General features: G+C 27.9%; 1 protein-coding gene across 1 annotated transcript in view; it reads left to right on the top strand.

The window, feature by feature from the left end:
• Nucleotides 1–3,161: 3,161 nt before the first annotated feature.
• Nucleotides 3,162–21,677, top strand: part of LOC129981584 (homeobox protein Nkx-6.2-like) — a 43,689-nt gene continuing 25,173 nt past the window's right edge. The window contains exon 1 of the mRNA XM_056092483.1: nt 3,162–3,860. Within this exon, the coding sequence (XP_055948458.1) occupies nt 3,419–3,860 (442 nt within the window). The 5' untranslated portion in view covers nt 3,162–3,418. The remainder of the gene's footprint in view (nt 3,861–21,677) is intronic.

Here is a 21,677-nt window from a genome sequence, read left to right as displayed (position 1 = left end):
TTAATTTTAAAACTTCTTTAAAATATCAATTCAATGTTTTGCATATGACTAAATATTTTTTTATATCTTCTTCATTTGATTAATTTCTATAGATAAAAATCATCGAGAAAACAGAAGGAGGGAATGTATAAATCTTTATTAAATAAATAGTAGCATATAGTCTTGCCGTATGCAAAACGTTTTATCCATTTTATTTAAAAAAATGGGATGAAAATTAGCTTATGAAATATTAGAAAAGAAAGATTTCACTCCTCTTTAAAATGCTATAGAATACAGTAAGTTTTACGATAGAAAATTTCAAGTTTCTAAATATATTTCAACGTTAATGAGAAAAAAGAAGAGAGCTTTTTTTTTTCTCCTTAAATTTCTTCTACCAAAATATTTTTAAAAAGAAACAAGCAGGAGAAAATGGGAAGAGAGAAATTATTTCTTTATAGCACACTTCAAACAAAATGAGCGCTTTTAAGAATACGAAAGTAGTGTGGTTAAATCATGTGACATCACAAATCCCATTATGAACCTCATTGCTTATGCCATCTAATTTTACACAACTGTGACGTCGCATTCTTCCCCCCCCCCTCTTGCGAGAAAAGCATAAGATTTTAAAGCTGAAAAATGTGATCGTGGATTAACCTCAATGTCATTCATTTTAATTGCTTTCACTGAAACGATACATGTATTAATTCTTCTATAAAGTTTATAAATCTTGTTTATTGTTACTATTTACATCTTATTTGCCCTTTCTAAAATTATCTAAAACCCCCTAAAACATAAGATTCGATTAAGGGACTTAAACAACAGTATTCTTTTTTGAAACGCATTATTAATTTTAAATCTTAAATTGTCATTACTTAGAAATAATATAAGATCATCCTTAATACATTTTAAAATATTGATACCGTATCGAATATGAGTATTTCAAATGTGCAGTTACAATGACAATCTATGCGCTATAAACTCTCTATATTTAACAGAATTTGTTAAAAATTATGATTAACATTATATAAATTTAGCATTAATGCATCCTCATAACATATCAAAATCACACTATTATATCAACATTATATTATTTGAACAAAATTGTATTAATTAAAAAAACTCAACATTATATGTCAAATATAAGATAAATAACCTCAAAAATCATACAATTTTTCTCCAACCAAAACTTGGCATGACGAATGTGGGAATAATATTTATTACAAATATTTTTTTTCAATAAAATGGTATGAAATGTATGAGAAATTGAAATAAGAAGAGAATTTTTTAGTTTTGTTATTATTAATAACATGTTTTTGGAATTCGGAATGATGGATGGATTTATCTTTTTAATAGACAACTTTAAACATTCCTGGTATGACTGAATAATAAAGACTCAACTGTTACAAATCAAAATTAATAAGATTCATTATTAAATCTAGATGACATTCCTAAACGGTAAACTATCATAAATATCTATTTTATTATAGTTATCTTTATAAAAATGAAATCTACGACAATGTTTGTTACGCAGTGACAAAGGAAGAGTGCATATAGGGGATTTAGACTCTTTATCCGCATTTTCACAAAACACAGTTCTTTCAAACATGTTTTACTAAAATGAGATTCGAGAAAAAATTGCGTTTAAAAAATTTAAAGATTATTATTATTTATTTATATATTTATTTTGCAGAGAACAGTTATTCACAGTTATAAAAAGTGTATTGGATTATAAAATAAAAACTGCATTTTTTCGTTGTTCAATAACTAACTCTTTAATCAGAAATGGAATAATAAAAAATAAAAATATTTTAAAAGAATTTGAAGTTTACGAGTTTCTTTGTATATCACATATTCATGAGAAATTCAAAGTCTGCTTTATATCGAAAATTTAAGTTATTTGATAGCTCTTAATTGAACAAGATTTCGAATACTACTAATAATTTAGGGGTCATTAAAAACATCACTCATGTTTTTGGTATTAAATGCCATTATTTAAACAAAACAAATATCAAAAATCATAAATTAAAAAAAATTATTTATTAAATATAGATGTCAGAAAACTGATATTTATCTTTAGATAGCTGAACTGTGGCTAACTTAATTTATCTCAAACACCCTCTGTGAACATTCAAATTATTTTAACACTTCTAATAACATATTCACTACAGAATTTAGACAAGAAACTACAATAAATAGAACGTCATGGAAAAATGTAAATATTCATTGTAAGAAATAGCAGAGCTTGATAAGATTTAGTTATATGAGCGCAATAGCATTTCTTTTAATAAAAAACTGTGAATTTAATTTTGAAAGCTGGATAAATAATTAATATAAACCTATAAAATACATAATAATAATTTGCTCCCTCTTATCAAATATTAATTTAAATACTTGTTAATACCAGAGGAAATCAACTACATGGTAAAACATTTTTTAAATATGCCGATAGAATGGATATTGCAAGTTGATTAACATTTCTGATTCGAATAAATAAAATCAGATAAAAGTCTATGTCTCTAAAAAATACTTAATAAAATCAAGAGTAAATTGAAAGTGTATAATTAGGGCCGTCTCTTGAAATCTAGAGCTCTTAACAGCACACTGGGTTTGTAATACACGGTATTATTATTTTGCAGCAGATGGATTACACAGCTATAATCTTCCCTCCCCATGATGAACAGATCAAAGATAAGAGTGTCCTTTTAATGCTTGATAACAGATATAGCTTAAATCATCATATTTCTTCCAGCCTTAACAAAAGTAAACGGTAGCATTATGCCCTATCACGCACTCTAGTCTCTTATCTCGCCGGACCATAGCACCACAATCCAGAGAAAAAAAAAAGAAAAAAGAAAGGAGAGAACGAGGAAAAAAGGGGTGGTCACGTGATAGCGGGGCACGCGTCAATCGGACCGGAGAGGGTTTTATTGAGTGTCCCCATGGTTCATTAGGCGCAATTTCGTCTGTCCGGAATGATAGCATAAACCGCCACTGCCACATTCCCACCCCTTGTCATTGTTCCGCCACTTCGGCGAGCGGTGCCGCTTCCGATTGGTCCGTTGCGGGGAGAATTGCACCAATGGTAAACAATCACCAGGTTCCGCCCACCCCCAAACCGGGAGGGTTCTTTTCCCTCGTTTCACTCACTTAGGCTCGTCATTGGTATTTGGCATCCGGTTCATGTGGGCCGTTCCTGCAGCAATTGTGTGGAGTTAAGTTGAAAGTTAAGCAACTCTCGCTCCTCTGGAGGTGTCCACCACTTTTTGATACATTCATTGTTCTCATCGACTCTCCATTATGGCTCGCATTAAAAGATTGGTGGTCATGCTTTATTTGCTGTAAGAAAAAATTAGTTTTCCCGTTTCTTTGTAATTCAGTTCCCAAAAACGGCAGCGAACTGGTTCCTGTTTCGATTTCCAATCTGAACCTTCCAAGAACTATGCTGGAATTTAACACGCCTGCCACTACGGCGGCAAGCTCAATGCTGTCTATGCTCAACATCAACATGGAGGCATCAAGACAGAATTTTTTACTGGGAAACCCTCCCCTCGCTGCTTTACATTCTATGGCGGACATGAAACCCAACGGCGTAACTCCTTATCCAAGCAGTCAGACCTTGAAGCCTTCGCCGCTGACACCCACTTGTTCCTCTGGTACGCCCCATGGAATCAATGACATACTAGGGCGGCCGGTGTCCACTTCGGCTCCTACGCTTGGGACTCTTAGTGCATTGCCCCGGCTCAGCCTCGGTATGGGTGCTGGCATGTATTTCGGCGGTCCTAAAGTTGGACTGGGGGACTTTCCTGGAAGGCCACATATTTATTGGCCAAACGTCCTGCAGAGTCAAGCTCTGTGGAGAGATAGATTTGCATCTGCAGCTGGTAAGCAATTTTCTGCATTTATTATTATTAAGTATTCAATGCAAGCTTAGGAAAACTCTTGTAGTTGTAATTCAATATTCCTTGATTCATTATTAATAATAAATATTTGTTAGAGACAGAGAGATATTAATGGTCGAGCTAATAAATAATTATTTTGTCAAGAATTTTAACTTCCCTTTGACGAATTAATAGAAGAGTAAAAGTTAACTTTTTTTCGGTTGAAAATGTGAAAATGATTTCGAACTGAATTTTATTTATTAATAAATATGAAATCCATCAGATCTTTTTGAGATGATTAAATAATAGACGAACCAAATTACGATTTTGAGGCAATACAATAAACAGAATTAAATAATAAATGTTGATGATTGATCGATGTTGTTATATACAGAAGCAAATGTTTCAGATTCTTATAAATGTATTAAGAAAAATATTTTTATAATATCAATGAAACTGATGGGAATTAAAAACAATGACATTTGTGAGCTGATGCTTAGTATAGAAAAACACAACTACAGTACTCCGATTCGCTTTCGAGTATCTGTTTCCAAAATTTAAGCCTGTTCTATCCTGTTGTATATGCTATTACGGTTCCACATTTTAGGGCTAAAATCAATCAATTGAAATCAAACAGAGCAGTCAAGATAATCTAAAATTAAGATTTTTTCTTTCTCCATGAGCCTTACTTTGAAACGTCATACTTTCAAAAAAAAATTTATAATAATTATACTTTTTTTAATTTTATTTTAAATGATATGAAATCATTAATTCATTAAATGAATGAATGAATCGAGTTGAAAAATAAATACTTTCTTTTTTAAGGATATTTAATAACGATTCAATGCTTATTAGGATTTGATGTCAATGAATTAACAATAAAAATGGTAAATGAAAAAATTCTTATTTCTTTATAAGTTTTCTTTTTATAAAACAAGAATAAGGAGAGCATTATTTATTAAACTGACATCAAACTATTAATATATATATGAATACTCATATTTATTTTCCTCGTTAGTCATGTATTTCATATATTTATAAACATTGGAAAAGATATCTGTTAATCAACATTTTTTTAAGAGTTTTTTTCCGGTGCAAGTATTGAAATGTGTCCCATGACTCCACCAAAGTTTTACGTAATTTTCATATGCTAATTTAGTGCAAACTGCCTCGCAAAACCGTTTATTTCAAATGTCTAGTTAAATAATTTTTATTGCAAAACAAAAGCAAAAAAAAAAAAAAAAAAAAAAAAAAGAATCTGTATTTTCTCGTTCATTTATTTTTGAAAAAAGTATTGCTAATGCTTTTAGTATATGTTTACCAGAAATATCTCTCGCCGAACTGATCTTAGCAGACTGTAAAGTTTAACACAATCATATTAAAGCAGCATTTTTTCCGCCCTTAATGAAAAACATTGAGAATTTATTCGATTTATTAATGCTGTGCACTTTGATAATAGATTTCATACACTCTAAAGTCTCAACAATAATAATCCACAACCAAAAAGTAGTGAAACTTTATTACAAGAATTTGCACGACGTTAATCTTATCAAAAACAATATAATGCTGTTCTGACATTAAATTAATACATTCAAAATATTACACAAATGTTAGTTAAACTTATCAATGCTTCAAAACGAGACGTTAATATAGCTAAACTACACAAAATTTATTTTTATTCTCTTTTCTCTGTTCTTTAACATTTTTATTATTTAATTTAAATTACAAACATGAATAATAAATCATTTAAAAGAATGGGATACATGTTTGTTGAAATACAATTTAAACCCAAATGCTCAAATATATCTAAAAGAATTTTGTATCAATACTTTTATGTAAAAGTAAAATAATAATAATAAGATTAGATTAAAGCACTTTTTATAGTAGTTTTATGCATTAATAAAAGCCATTTAATAGTTATTTAAAATACAACAGTTAAATATTAGAGCTATTTATTATTTTAGTCCGGACAGGCAAAAATTACTCTCTCTCCCTATTACATATTCTTCTATCACACTTCTTCAACGGTGTCAATTCTTTGATTTTATAGCAAACAAATAAGGCAATACTTTAATTTTGGTTCAAATTTAATTCTTATCATCTAGTTTAGAAATATTTTTACATAATTAACATTTTATATGTATAAAGTATATAATGTCCATATTATAGCTATCCATTTTTAAGAGACATATTGTATTTTGAAAATTAAAATTCTATTTATGAAGGGGAAACATATTCAAAGATGCAGTCTCTAATTTTCAATATTGAAAACATTATTTTGAACTTGAGAAATAGTTGGTCTTTATTTTCTGGCAATATGCTAGCTTTTTTGAAAAACCTAATCGAAATAACTTCAGTTTGATAATTAATGTAAATATAATCTCCAGGCTCTTAATACTTCATTGCGAAAACGCAAATAGCAGAATGGTCTGGTAGACAGAAAAGATAAATTTAACAATAGTAATTTACAAATCACAACAGTTAGCCTGAATCGGGATTTCCTTAAAAGAAAAATATCCGTACAATCACAGAAAATGTTATGATCCATGGAAGACGAAATCTTACTTTTTTTTTTTTTTTTTTTGAAAGACACTGAAGTTAACTTTTACATTCAGACTGTGCAAAGTATATAAATTTCATCTCAAGATATCAGACCTTTTATTTGTCCTTTTCTAATTCGAGAAATTAATCAAAAATGTTGAATTTATGATACTGAACTGAAATGTTTTGATCAACAATCCAATCGTGCTGAACAAATCATCTGCAAGTGTTTTTGTTTACTACCCAAGTCCGCAGAGGTGACACTTGCAATCTCTTGTTACTCCAAGAAAATTATCAAACCCAGATGTTTTGTTTATGGGTGATCTGGGGGGGGGGGGTTCGAAAGAAACAAAAAAACTTTATTGAGAGAACGCATTGGGTCAGAGAGAGAAGTTAAAACTCAGAAAGCTGACAAAATTATTCATTTTTTGCTGGACGACTCATCATTAAACAAGATACAGAAAAATTTATTGACGTTCCAAATGTGGTTTTTGTCATATAAATTAGTATAAATAAATCTATTTATTCTATATACTTGCTGAACTTACTTCTGTAGTGCAAAATTTGCTCTCAGTATGTCACAAAATAGTTGAGTAGGATTTTAAAATTGGAATGTATCGATCTGGATGCAGTTTAGATTCTTGCGTCAATTGTTGATTGCTATTATAATGCATAATTCTATCCAGATGTATAGAGGTTATTTTAAGTAGATTTAAATATGCTTAATTTGATATTTTTGATATATTGAATATTTTAATCCATTGATGATTCTTCTAGAGCGAACCGAATTAAACTTTCACAATGCTTAAATATATTTATTTATTTATTATAAATATAATATTTAGAATTTATTTATTTATTCAGAATCTATTACGATTTTTCCTTTTTAAAAAATTAGGAATGGTGAAATATAATGAAACCAAAATTTTAAATCTCTCGTATTTTTCTTACTTTTAAATATTTAATCTCTTGAATATCTTTTTTATATTTTAATATTCAATCTCTTAAATATTTAATAACTTGAAATAAACACGAAAAGTAATTAAGAAATATTGTTAAATAAAATGGAAGGTTATTCTCTTTATTAATTTAACTTTAAAATGCTAATGAAATTTCTGAGGCAAATAATTTTCTCACTAAAAGTTAATTTAAATCTCTATAAAAACGCATAATGAAATAAATTTCCGTGACCCCTCCCCTATTCCAGTGTTTTTAAAGGTGGCCTCTCAGGTTTGTCATTCATGTTTTAAAAAGTTATGTTCAGAAATCTCAAAATTTAAATCCATTGAAAAGTTCTAAAAATCTAACATAGCACTAACGAATCTGAATAATATAACGAATTAAAAATTATCTTTACAGCTACGCAGGATACTGAAATTACATTGATGCTACCGTCTTGTTCATTCTTTTGATCAAAACAGCTAAATTTTTATATTAATATTTAAAGAAATGCAAATCGAAATTCAGCCATAAGGTTATAATTCACTTTCATCAAAGTATCTAAAGCAATTTTATGGAATTTCATGATATCCTCATTTTAAAAATGAATGAAAATAAAACCCAAAACTTTCTTCAAGAGCATTTTAGAATCTTTCATAATTTTTCTTCGATAGAGACAGTGAACCCTAACTGAAAACTTCTAACCGGAAGCATTGTATCCTGTTTTATAGCGAACAGAAACTTTTTCAATTCCACAAACTGCTCAGGAAATTGTACTCTTCCGCATTTACCAATTCTCAAAAACAATTTCCACGTTTTTTATATGGAGACGGTCCCCGAATTTTTGAACGGAAGGCATTTTATAGGGGTGTTTTCCGGCGTGTATCAATGGGATCGTAGATTGAAAAGTGGAGTGTTTTCCCACACGATATCAGCCATTTCCTTTTCATCTTTTCGTGTTTGCTCACCCTCCGTCCACCCTGCTGCTTTAAAGTCTGCTTTCTTATGTCCCCGAGGGCCTTGCTCGAAGATTACAATTTGCACCCTTCCTTAATCCTCCACCCCCTAATTCGAACACCGTTATGATTTCGGAGAAATTACCAGAAATCTGCAAGCTCCGAGTTTTATTTCATAGCTAAATGCCTTCTCGTTGGAATCTAGAAGGAAAATTGCAGCAATTTCTTCACGATGCTTTTAATACTTTTAAAGTGTTATCTGTTTCGCATGCGATAGTGCATTAGTTAGCAGCTTTAAAAGGAATTTTAAGAACTTAAACTGTATCGTCCTCCGATGAAAGTATTTAGTTTCAAAGAAAATTTTCCTTGTTGCGCCGCCCAGCAGCAAAAGCACGTTTCTATAGGGATAATAGCATTGTTCTTCATTAAATTTCAGTTATAAATGGTTATTACTTCAAATATTTTGTCTATAATTTGATTCAAATATGCATATTCGATACTGAAATTACATCGTCGCGATACACATTTTTGAATTTAATATTAAATTATTTTGTCCAGTTCATTTTAATATTCAAATTACAGCCATACGGATCTACAGATTTCGGACAAATCAATAAATTAATATTGTGGGATATGTTATTTTATATTAAATATCATTTCAGTTACTCTTTATATATATATTTTTTTAGTTGAAAAAGAGCTAGGAAACATAGTTCTTTGTTTTTATTACATTAAAAGTGTTACTTTAAATATTATATAATTAAAAATGTTCTGAAACAATATATATTTAAAATGTTGCCATTATTTTTCAATTTATGATCATAGAATATAGGTTGCATATGAAAGACAGTTTTTATAACAAGAATATTAACGTGAATTTGAGTAAACCAAACTAGTTTATAATTGCACTGGGGAAACTAATTTATAAATGCACATGGGAGTTGAAGGAAAACATACCATGGATGAAATTCTTTTTTTTTTTTTTTTTCAATAAAAAACATTTTTTTTTAAAGTTATACGAGTTTGGCATATTAACCTCTCAGTTTCTTTATTGTCACAAACATGTCTCGGAACAAATTTAATCGTTTCTGCCTTTATGATGGAAAAATGCATGAATTTACGATATTTCGAATGCATTTAAATCTTAGAGTTATGATGATGAATATTTACAATATGATTTTTTCATTTTTTGTATAAACTTCGAATAATTCAAAAACCTGCCAGTAAAAAATAGCTATTTGTCCCCGAAACTTTTTGGTTAGTGAGACTTTTTTTATAAATGTTAAAAAGAATAAGCTCCGATCTAAGATGTTTTGTTTTCATTTTATTGAACAAAATGTTTAACGTTTAATAAAATTTAATCTCTTCTGTTCGATACAAAGCTATCATTCAAGATGTGTTTGAGAATTTTAACGTTTATTTCCCCATATCTTTTATAAACAATAGTTTATAGGATGCAATTTATTATAAATTATAAAAAATTAAATTTTAAAATATTTGTAAATTTTGTTTACCTTTTTCTGTTTATAATGAAGCTTATTATATAGCTATTAGATTTCATAACGCTTTTACTGATAATTAATAGCATTTCTACTTAATTTTAAAGTTTTATCTTCTTTAATTAATTTTAATATATAAAGAAAAACCTGAAAATGTTAAGAGAAATTTTTTTTATACAATAAGTATTCATCAAAGGCTATTAAAAGTAAATATTTCAATGATAGTATCTTATATAAAATTATATGAATGAAATAAATTATTTTATATCATATTTAATTAATTATTAATTATTAGATTAGATGACAAACTTTAATTTATGTGGTCTTTAAACGATGAAATTTTAATGAATAAATCAAACTAAAATTTTAGGAAATATTGTATAGCTCCTAAATGCAATTTTTGATACGATTTTTTAAAAAATTAACACTTAAGTAAACATACGTATTTTCTATATTTGAAAAATAATTAATGTATATACTATGTTACAATATACACAGCACATACAATTTTATACTATGTTATAAATTCTGTATTCATGTTTCTTTCATGCATTAAAAGCATTTTTATTTATTGTAATCTATGTACTTTAATGTTTTCTTTTAGTAAAATGAAATGAAAAATCACTTCACATTTATAAAAAAAATATATTTAAAAGGGCGTGGATTACAACATAGTTCTAAGAAAGAATATTTTTTCAGATATATAAAAAACCCATTTTAGTTAAAACATTTGATATAATGTGACAAATTAATATTTTAATCTTTAAAGCATTTAAACTAAAATAGTATAAATCATTTTAAAGGAATGGTGCATTTAATTAGAAACCTTAACAATAACAATTTTTGGTTGAATTAAAAAACCATTAATAGCGATATAATTTCAATATATTATCCTTTCCTTTATGATAAATTCTGACGCATTCTCTTATTATTTAATTTGCAATGAATTATGAAAAGTATAAAATAATACGGTGCCCTGTGGTTCCAAAATTTAATGAAAGTAACTGCATGAAAATTAAATTTATTATGGACTAAACGTCTTTGGAGACCAATTAGTTCGTTAGAAATGTTTGTTATATTTAATTTCAATTAAATCGTTTAAATATAATTTAATGTAAATGATTCCATCGAATTGTCAGATATTAAAGCTGTGTTATTTTAATAATCTTATATATGTTCATTATGTGCATGAACCTTTCTAATGAAAATCAGTCCAATGACGTCATAGAGCTATTAAAAACGCAAATGTACGGCTTATCTGTCTTCTAAATATTCCGGTATTGTGACTTCATTTTTTTTTTATTTGACTTGTAAACTACAGAAATTTTAGCAGAATTCTATTCTTTTTAGCTTTCAACAATGGAAAAAAAAATCACGCCATCAAATATTTGATCGCAATTTGACATCAAATGAAAAAGGCTTAAATTCCATCCCCAAAATGTAATCTATTGTAGCAAATAAAAGCAAAATATACTTTAAAAAATTCAAGAAACATTTGCAGACTTTTGCAGGAGTTATCATTAAATATATATATAGTTTTAAATTTTAAAATGGTGTAATGTTTATTTTTGCGCAATAATATTTTTGGAAATTATCGCTAAAAATGCCAAATTTTTAATGAATTATTTAATTTTTTTTTAAATCCTTCTCTAGTGCCCCTTTTTACCCTCCAAGGTATTATGTACCAAATTAAGAAATTGCAAGTTAAACAGTCTGGCCTGTAAAGTGCCACCACATGCACATATTCATCTTTATTATTATTAGCAACTTTAAACCTGTTTATTAGAGATTAATGCTTTTATGTTGTTCTTTATTTATGTTCTGAAGCCCAAACAACTTTACGGGGTCTTTACTTTATATACGTCTTACTTCATTTCTCCGCACTAGTTTCCAAAACCAGATATCTTATATCGATTTTATTTTAATCTCTAATAAACCGATTATAAGAGCATAAAAGGAAGAGAATTTGTTTCAATATCTCACATATAAAAATAATTCAAAATTGAAATTTAAAAAATACTTGGCAAGAATACTTGGCTCATGAAAAAAAGGCAAGTTGTTTTAGTATGATCTAAATGATGCTTAATGATAAGAATAGGCATTTTTTAAAGTCATAAACAAATTTATTTTTAGTATTTATAAACAAAATATGAAAACTGCTAAGCGTATTTAATTAGAAATGTTATTCTAATAATGTTTTTAAATTCAGCTGATACTTAATTTTATCTTACGTTTTATGGCATATTCCTTGTAAATTAAATGGAATCAAGAATTTAAATTACTTTGGAAATGTCAGAAACAATCTCGAGGATTCTAGGGCTCTATAATTTGAGACAAACCCAGACAGTTGCTTAATCTATTTAATAATCCGTCTCCCCCCCCCACACACACGCACCTATACGTTCATGTTTACCTTATGAAATTTTAGACGTTTGAAAATGTATAGAGTTATATACAAATATTTGATTTATACATCTTTCAAAGATATCAAATATTTCTTTAATAATGTAGTTAATTCCTAAAAGAACTGATGATAAGAAATAAATATTAATTTAGAAATAAATTCTTTGCACTGAATGTAAACAGATCTGCTCAGTACACGTAATTGTCAATTAAGTAACATAGAATACCGCATTACAAAAAAGGCTAAAATTGAAAATGAAAGCTATTTTTAGAACCAAATGGTGATAATTATTTTTAAAAGATGGTTAAACCAATCTGACTAGAGGAGCGCGTCAGATTATTTCATCCATACGAATCAACCAAGCTCACCAACAGAATTCCATTTTACTTTCTGGGCAGACTATGGGGAGAAAAATAAACACAAAACAAAGCGAAACTTTCCTATTTTTAAGTGAAATAAACATTCGCAAGCGTACTCATGAAAAAGAATAGCGAAGAAGAATAGCCCTCCCTTCTTGTAGGCTGCCACTTTAAATGCCGTCAAACACAGTTTTTATCGAAAGCGACGAAGCCGTGCGGGGAAGATGAGAGGGGGCCTACACCTACGTGCGTCGAATCCCGGACGATCCGGCCTTCCTCCCGGTGGGATCACTCCGTCATCCCGGACGGTATTTACGAAGTCCGGTCGCATACCTCCTCAAAAGCAGAAACGCAAACTAGAAGGGAAAGTTTTTGCCGACCCGGGAGGGTGAGAAGAGGAGGGTGAATTAAATGCTGGAAGATGGGGGATTCCAAACAGAGGGCGTATGAATTTCAAGTTGGGAATATAGTGGTAAAAAAAATGACGGGCTTCCGTATACTTTTATTTCAACTTATTTATTATTGTGTCTCTGATTACATGAGGGAAAGTAATAATTGAAGGACTTTGTTAATCTTCAGATAATAATCACTTGAATTTTCTAATATTTAGAATTCTGACCTTCATTACGCTGTCATATATGCTTGGACAGAAAGTAAAAGATAAAAATTTTATTTGTATATCTATTATATTTTCATGAAGTTACAATAGCGGATTTATGCTTTTGTGGTCTTAGGTAGGATATATTATGAGGCCTCCTTTTAATAAATTAGTCAATTTAATTAACTACCTTTTTCACTTGCTACCTTTTTCAAACAATCTTTTTTGACTACCTTTTTAACCTGATCAACATAATGATTTTTTTTTAATTTTTTTATTTTATTGATTTTTTGAAAATGAATATTTTATTATTTCTTTCTTTTTTATGACCTGTATCTGCAAAGCATCTACATTTATATACAATACTACATAAGCAGGCACGAGGTTTTTATAAATACTGCAATCTCTAAATGAACATAATAAAATGATAAGCTTCTTGACTATTCACACTTAACAAAAGGTTAATGACATCCTAATATTTTAAAATTAACAGAGCTTGCTTTTCTTTTAAATTTCTTTATTTGCAATTTGGACTAATAATAGCTATATAAAGGATTTTTTTTTTTTTTTTTTTTTTTTGCGTTTCCTCTTAGTTTAGTGACCCAAGGCAGGAGTCTTGCTTTCCTAACCGGAAATTTATCATTGCAATCTTGTAATCACTGTAATATATTACGTATTTTAGCATGCAAACACGTATAAAGCAAAATTAGCATGAAGTAAATTAATACTCTTTAAAAACAACTTAGAGCCTTCACCAAAGAATTGATGAGAGTAATGTAAGAATTGTGGAATTTTAGAGATAAACGTGAATCAAAGTGTGCCATACACACGACTGAAGATACATTAATAATGAGAAATATGGAAGAAAATATGCACTGATTTCAATAAAATCATATTTATGACAACCCTTCTCAACTCTCTGACTGTCGGTTTCGTACTTATTCCCTTCAACAAATTCATCTATCTACTTGAAGTCGAAGGTCAGGCGACTCAACTGTATGCCTTCGAATGCTTGCCTTCGAAATCGCACTGAACCCACTTAATTAGTCTCTTTCTGACTGCGAAATACGAAATGGTTATAAAAGAGGTAAATCGTAACTTTTGTGCATTAATAAACATACTTACGCATTTCATTGAAAGATAAAAATTTAAAATGAAATTATAAATAACATGAAACGAATTTACGGAATTATTACATTGCTATTCAATTTATAATAGAGCTGATAAAAAATACGGAATAAAAAACAAAAACAAAATGAAATGGTTATTGAAATCGATAAGTAGTCATTAATAATAATCAATTTAATGGTTATTAATAGTTTTCATTTTAATGACCATATAATAGAATTTATAGAATCATTACATTGCAATTCAATTCATTATAGAAATAATAAAAAAATATGAAATAAAAACAAAAAAATGAAATGGTAATTAATATTTATCGATTTAATAATTATCATTTTATTGGTAATTAATTTTCATCTTAATGACCATTTATTACTTAGTCTGCTTTAATCAGAAAATTTAATGGAAATGTAGTAAGCAAAGGCAATTATTTGCTCAATTCTTGAAAGATTTAGTTGTACAGCTTCAATAAAAATAGTTGAAATTTAAATAAATTTTTTTAAAAAGATATTGTTTTAAAACTTTTTACTTAATAGGTTATAATAAGAAGGATCGAAAGAGCTTAAAATAAGCACTTTTAAATTAGAAAAAATAAAAGAAAATTCTTATTCATAACTCGGGATTACAGAAATTTTATTTAGAATTTAAGTTGATATTTTAAAATTCCCGATTTTAGCAAGATAATCACAATTTATCATAGTTTTAGTATTTCTTAATATCAAATCAAAGCTAAGTATTAAACAAAATTGCAGAATTCGTATATAATGACTTCAAACAAAAATATTGCGGGTATTTTAAATTCGCTCTAGACATTGTGAAGAAGTATATGGAATATCCCACTTTTACCTGTATTTACTGAAATAAAAATTAAAGTTAGAGTTAGTATGCGAATTAATTTTATATATGAATAATAGATATAATTATATCGAAAAGAATATAGAAATAAACAAAACGTGTGCAGCATTAAAAAAAAAAAGGATTTTTTTTTTAATTTATTAATACGAATCGAGCACAAGGAAAAAGAAAAAGGAAAAGAAAGGAATTTTTATTATTATTTCGCTTTTATTTAATTTCACACCCTTTCTATTATATAAAGACATCCTAAAACAAGATCATATAAATATTCATAAGTTTGAATAATGCACACAGTATTGATATTTTGAGCACATTCCCTATTTTCCCCAGTTTACATTTGTTGAAAACCAAAATAAAAGGGCACTAAACGGTTCCTTCTTTGACCAGGAGAATAGGAGTCTTGTTTCTTTATTCATTATCGAATCGTTCTACCGTAACATTAATAATTATTAGATAGTCTTAAAAAACTTTACGGCAGTTAAAAAAATTATGAATTATAAAGTTTATCCATAATATTTTCATTGTAATGCATACATTTTATAATGAAAAATCCTATAAAAAATATCAATAATATTGAAAATGTACAACTGTGTAAGTTTCAATGGTGAATTTATAAATTTACAAGAGATTATTTCAATTTTTCAGCTAAGACAAAATTAGATGGCATCATTATATTAATTATTATTCATTATTTTATTAATTTATAAATGAGTTTGGAATTAAGTGCTAAAAATTATTTTTTGAAGATTATCTTCCGTCATCAATTAAATCAAAAAATAAAGACTCATTTAATAATAAAGATGAATGTGTGTCTCTGTTGGCGATATAGATACCAGATCTTTAAATCTAGAGCTACTAAATTTGGCACATATGTACTTTGAAAGGTGAAAATGTAAACTAAGAATTTTAATTAATTATTCTTTAAAATTACATTGTTCACCTGAAATTCGTCGATTTTTTTGTTTCCTCAAATATTTAACCGAGGGATTTTCTTCCATTGCTGAAAATTAAGGAAGAAGGATTTTGTGAAATATCTATGATGTTTACATGAAGAATAAAAGGTGAATTTGCATTATCGCGTAAGTTAGGAGACAGGTGAACCTGATTACAATTTAATAACGCTATGATGCCATTGGACTGGTCACGATTACAAGCTTTCATAGATACAATAAATAGAAAATATGTAAGACTATTATTACAAAATAATTTTAATGTATGATAATTTGATAGTTTTATGTATAGGAAAGTACATCTAAGCGATTTAATTTCAATTAAATCGCTTAGTCGATATTCTTGGCGGAATTAACTAGTCGACAAAGGCGGCTAATAAATAATGAAAATTCTCCATTTATTGGTTGAATTCTGAACTAAATAGACTATCACTTACATAAAAAATTTAATAATATAATATCTTACAAATTTAAAAAAACGATATACAACTTTTTTTAATCAGATATGCTGTCATTTTTGTCATCAAAATATGTATTGTACATATGTTTATTCAAAATATGTATGTTTATACATATTTTGTACTCAAAATATGTATAAACCAAAATATAAAAATTGTATGTTTCTTTATATTCAATAACGTTACATATATTTAATAGGTCATAAGATGAAAACTTAATTAGTATTCGTGATATGGCTTGTTAAGACGACAATTTTATAATTAAATTCATTGGTTTAGATTGTTGATCGAATATATAAAGTATAGTATAAAGGTAAAAGAAAGTACACCGTTATTTTTCTAATCATAAAAATAACCCAAAAGAAATTTTTCAAACCGTTATAAGTAGAACACATAAAGTAACGCTTTTAAAAATGCTTTTATTGGTGTGCAGGATTATTTTATATATTGTTTGAATTTATAAATTAATAAACTCAAACAATATAAAGAGTAATTACGAAAAAAATTATGAAGTCTTCATTTCTATAATTCCCTGCCGTATTCAGTGAAATTTTCTTGACACATTAGCCTTCTTTTTCTTAATCCAGATCACTAAAACCAATCGAATTATGAAGCTTTGAATTTCATTATTTTATGACTATAAATGGTTGCCCATTAATCATTGAACTATCTTCGAGGTGGTCCTTAAAATGATCTAATACCAAATTCAAAATTTCATAATTTAATCATTTTCAGTTCAAAAGGAATTTTTTTTTGCTTGAATTATTAATGTATCAAGAATATTTTATTAATTTGAACTAAAAGGATTGGAAAATATAATAATTAAATCTCGATAATTTTTTACAATAGAGCATTTATTAACTTTTGTAACATAAAATAAAATTCTTTTACATTATCTGAAGCCTTTTTTCAAATCGAAATTATAAATCTATTTCTAAAAATTTGGAAACTAGCTACTATTATTGTAGAATTTATATAATAGGAATAGAATTAATGTAATTCAATATGCTACTATTGAATTAATATAAACTGCATAGATTTATATTAACTCAATAAGCTCAAACAAATAATTATGAATGTATCATTTACCCCAAACCTTTCATGACATTTTATTCGATTTAAAAACAAAATCTACATAAATCAAGAATACTTATGATTAGATTATTATCTTTTGATGAAATACACCATTACTTAAGAAACATATTTCATAGATTTTTCCAATTTCGAATTTCTTAACGGAAACATTCAAATTAATTTCAACTTCAGTCATTGGGAAGCAGTGAAGCGGAATCTTAATACCTATGCAACAATCGTCATAAATTCAAGTTACTGCATTTGAATAATACTTGCAGATGAAGTAATTCAAATTTGAACGCAAAACTTAAATGCAACAGTCGAGTTCTAAAGGGCATACAGGACTAATTAATTAGGAGCTACTCAGCATTTAAATAGGACTGCTTGAATTTATTCTCGTAATTTGCACTTAATATTTGAGGAAGGGTAGCTTCCACACATGCAGTTTTCCTTGCATTTTAAAAGAGGGTTACAATAACAATAAATTTCAATGTCATTCTAAAATGTTTGTAAATGTAAACATATCATTTTATCAGTTTCATGACGCAGATTTGCAGAAAATCCTGCCTGGCAATGCTGAGCAACAGGAAACATGGTTAATTGGGGAAGGGCTACGTTTTCTTAATTTATCAATCATATTTTGAGGATTTAATAAATTTAACTCAAGTTATTTCCATTATTCGTTAACATTCTTTTTACTTAAAATTTCCTGAAATGCAGAATTTTTAAATATATAATACTTTACAGGATGTTCACTCTAATCGTGATCCAATAAATGATTTCGAAACTTGTAGAAATAGACGTATACCTCATCTAGATAAATGGCGTAAAAATTTGTATTTTATGTTCTTTTTGTCAAAAAATCGCCAAATTCATCACTGAAAAAAATTACAAAATCTGAATATATATATAATCTTTCCGTCCTATTAGTATTTAATGAAATAAAATTATAAATATTTGTCTGTCAAAGATAAAGAAAGATCCACTCTACTGCGAGTAAAACTTGGGAGTTATGAAGCTTTGAATATTAAATTTTGAATCATTTTAAACTTTTTTCAAATGCAGCCTCAAAGAAGATAAGCCATTAAATACAGTGTTTCCTTGAGTAAATCATTATTGGTTTACTCAATAAAAATAAAATTAGTTGACTAAAAACCCATAATCTGCAAATATTAATAATCATCAATCAAGGCATTTTGAATGACAGCAATGCATGTTTTGTTCAAGTATTGTACACGTATTTTTTAATTTGTTTTACTAGCGGTCTTATGCGATCATTTGATTTACCGGGATGAATGGTTGCTAAAATTTTTATTTAAATATTTAGTAAAAGTTGGTTTTAATGGCTTTTTAGCAAAATATTTTTTAAATTCAAATTTTAATAGACATGCAATTCATATTATATAGAAGCCTTACGCAGTTCTGTACATTTATTTAAATTTTTTATCAATATACATTCAATTATATCACTGCAAACGGTAACAATTCTTACTAATAGACTCACTAGAAAAATTTTTCACCGCTACTTAATTAAAAATGTAACATAATTTTTAAAATTTTATTAAAAGTATACTTTACACAGCATGGAAATATAAGCCGTATCTTCATATCCTGATCATTAACAATTGAAAAAAATGCCAAAATGAAATTTTAGTAGCAACGATGAAAATGAATTGAATTTCACATCCCCACTGAAATATACTTGTGTAAAACATACTTAAAATTCTTTTTGAATTAATAAAAATTAGAAAATTCATGCAGCAAACAATTTAATATCATTAAAAATGTTAATTTTTGTTCATAAAATTTTTTTTGTTTAGAAGTTACAATGAAAAATACAAAAATTTCGATGAATTTTTAATTAACACAAATTTTGAAAAATATCTCATATACAGATTTTCATCTTCCAAATTTATATGTGCCAACAGTTGGCAGCTATATACCAGACTACTTGTCGTGCAGATGGCAGAGAAAAAAGCACACACATTCTTCTTTATTATTATTAAATAGGTTTTTTAGGCAGCCCGAAATAGTCAAAAAAGACATTTCAGTTGCACTAAATTAAAATCAAAGTTAAACGTTAAATGAAAGACTTAATGCTCGGTTCAACTAAATTTCACGGTATTGTTACTCCATTTTTTTATTCCTCGTATAAGGATTCTTTTATTCACCATGTTATATTATATATATATATATATATATATATATATATATATATATATATATATATATATATATATATATATATATATATTATTATTATTATTATTATTCTTTAGTTTTCAACAGAGGAGGAAAATCAGGAGATAAAATATTTGACGGAACAAAGAAAACAGTTTAGATTTGAGGACAATAATGGAAAGCATTATTGAAAATTTATTATTATTATTTACTAAAAAATTCCAAAATTGAAGAAAAATGTGCACAACTTTTGAACCGATATCTTTAATTTACCACTATTTGGCAAATCATTTTTGGGTAGCAATATTTACAGGATTTAAGGCGAAAGAGTGCCATGTTTCCTCCTAATTTTTTTAATTCCTTACATTTCTATTTAAACTTATAAAAAATCACGCCGAAGTGTACTTTTCCACACTATAAAGTATATTTGGGTCAAATTTGATAGCTCTAAATCAAATATCCTGTCCTATAGAACATTAGCGTATTCGAAGAAACAGAGACACACTCATTTTCTCCTTTATTAATAATATAGATTTGTTCATAAAGCTTTACTCTCAAAAGATTAAATTTTCTAATGAAAAGAAAAAGAACAAATTATTAAGTATAGGACAAAGAAAGTCAATTTAAATCAATATAATTAATTTGCAATTTAGAATCCTTTAAGTTAGACGTATCAGAGTTATCCTTTGTTGTTGATACAAAGGTTTGATCATAAGACAATAAGAAACCATAACAAGCAAAGTACTTTTATTTATAATGTAGTGATTGAAGAATAAATATCACATCTTTTTTCAATACTTCCTACTGTAGAAGAAAGTGACATAAAAATATATAAAATTATCGAACTTGAAGCAAAAATCCGAAATATTCAGATTCTTTCAATCATTTAAAAAAAAGAGGAAGCATAAAATTCTATAAATGTTTCCTTAAAAGTATTAATAAAAAGCACAAAAGCTTCTTATAAGTCTCTCCATAATTTTGACCAATTTAAAAAAATAAATATTTCAGTACAAGAATATAATTGAATTTGATATAACTGTAAATATAGAAAACTGAGCATAAATTTCCTTAATATTCTTTCATCATAATTGAAATTATCTTACTCATCATGATTTTTTTTTTCGTTGTACTCAAGTGCTCCTCGATCCGTTAACGATACTTTAGCATCTAATGCTCCTCTCTGATCGAACAACCAGTCACTTCCACAGCAGCTGTCCTTCCGACCTTCCCTGGCCAAACGATTCCGATCAATTCATACCCCCTTCCGCAAGGTTCCTCCAAAGGGATTGTTCGCGCCTCTTGATTCGAAACGCTGCTGTCAATCAGTTTTATTGCCGCATTCAGTAGCGTGTTCCTACATTGTGAACTCCTCTGTTTGGATCAAAAGGCATCGCAGGAGATGCGTTGCGAATCGGACCAGAACATCGTACCACTCGAAATACGTTTAATGTTACAAGAGAATATCACGATTCATTTCATCCAGATGAAAATGCTGTATTTGGGCTTGATTTGAAAATGAGGCACTTCGTTGATGTTAATAACTATTGGTACTCTTTAAATGCCGATTTTTCGGCGCCGTTTCTTTTCGATGTCAGCAAAAAATATGTTTATTTTATTATTAACTTCATATCATGATTCCTCCATATTATCAAATATTAGAGCCGCTTTATTTTAATAGTCTTACACATGTTCTGGTCGTTGTATAGATAAAAATTCCTACCGAAGACCAGATTCATGATATTATAAAGCTATTTAAAACATAATTGTTTATTTTATCCATCTTTTAAATTTCCCAATATTGTAACCTCATATTTTTATTCATCTCGTAAATTACAAAGATATTAAATAGGATCCTTCTTTAGCTTAACACGATGGAAACAA

The sequence above is a fragment of the Argiope bruennichi genome, chromosome 8 (genome assembly GCF_947563725.1).
Source record: "Argiope bruennichi chromosome 8, qqArgBrue1.1, whole genome shotgun sequence".
Classification (NCBI taxonomy): Eukaryota; Metazoa; Arthropoda; class Arachnida; order Araneae; family Araneidae; genus Argiope; species Argiope bruennichi.
The sequence above is the reverse complement of the archived record's forward strand: the minus strand, read 5'-3'. Positions and strand labels throughout refer to the sequence as shown.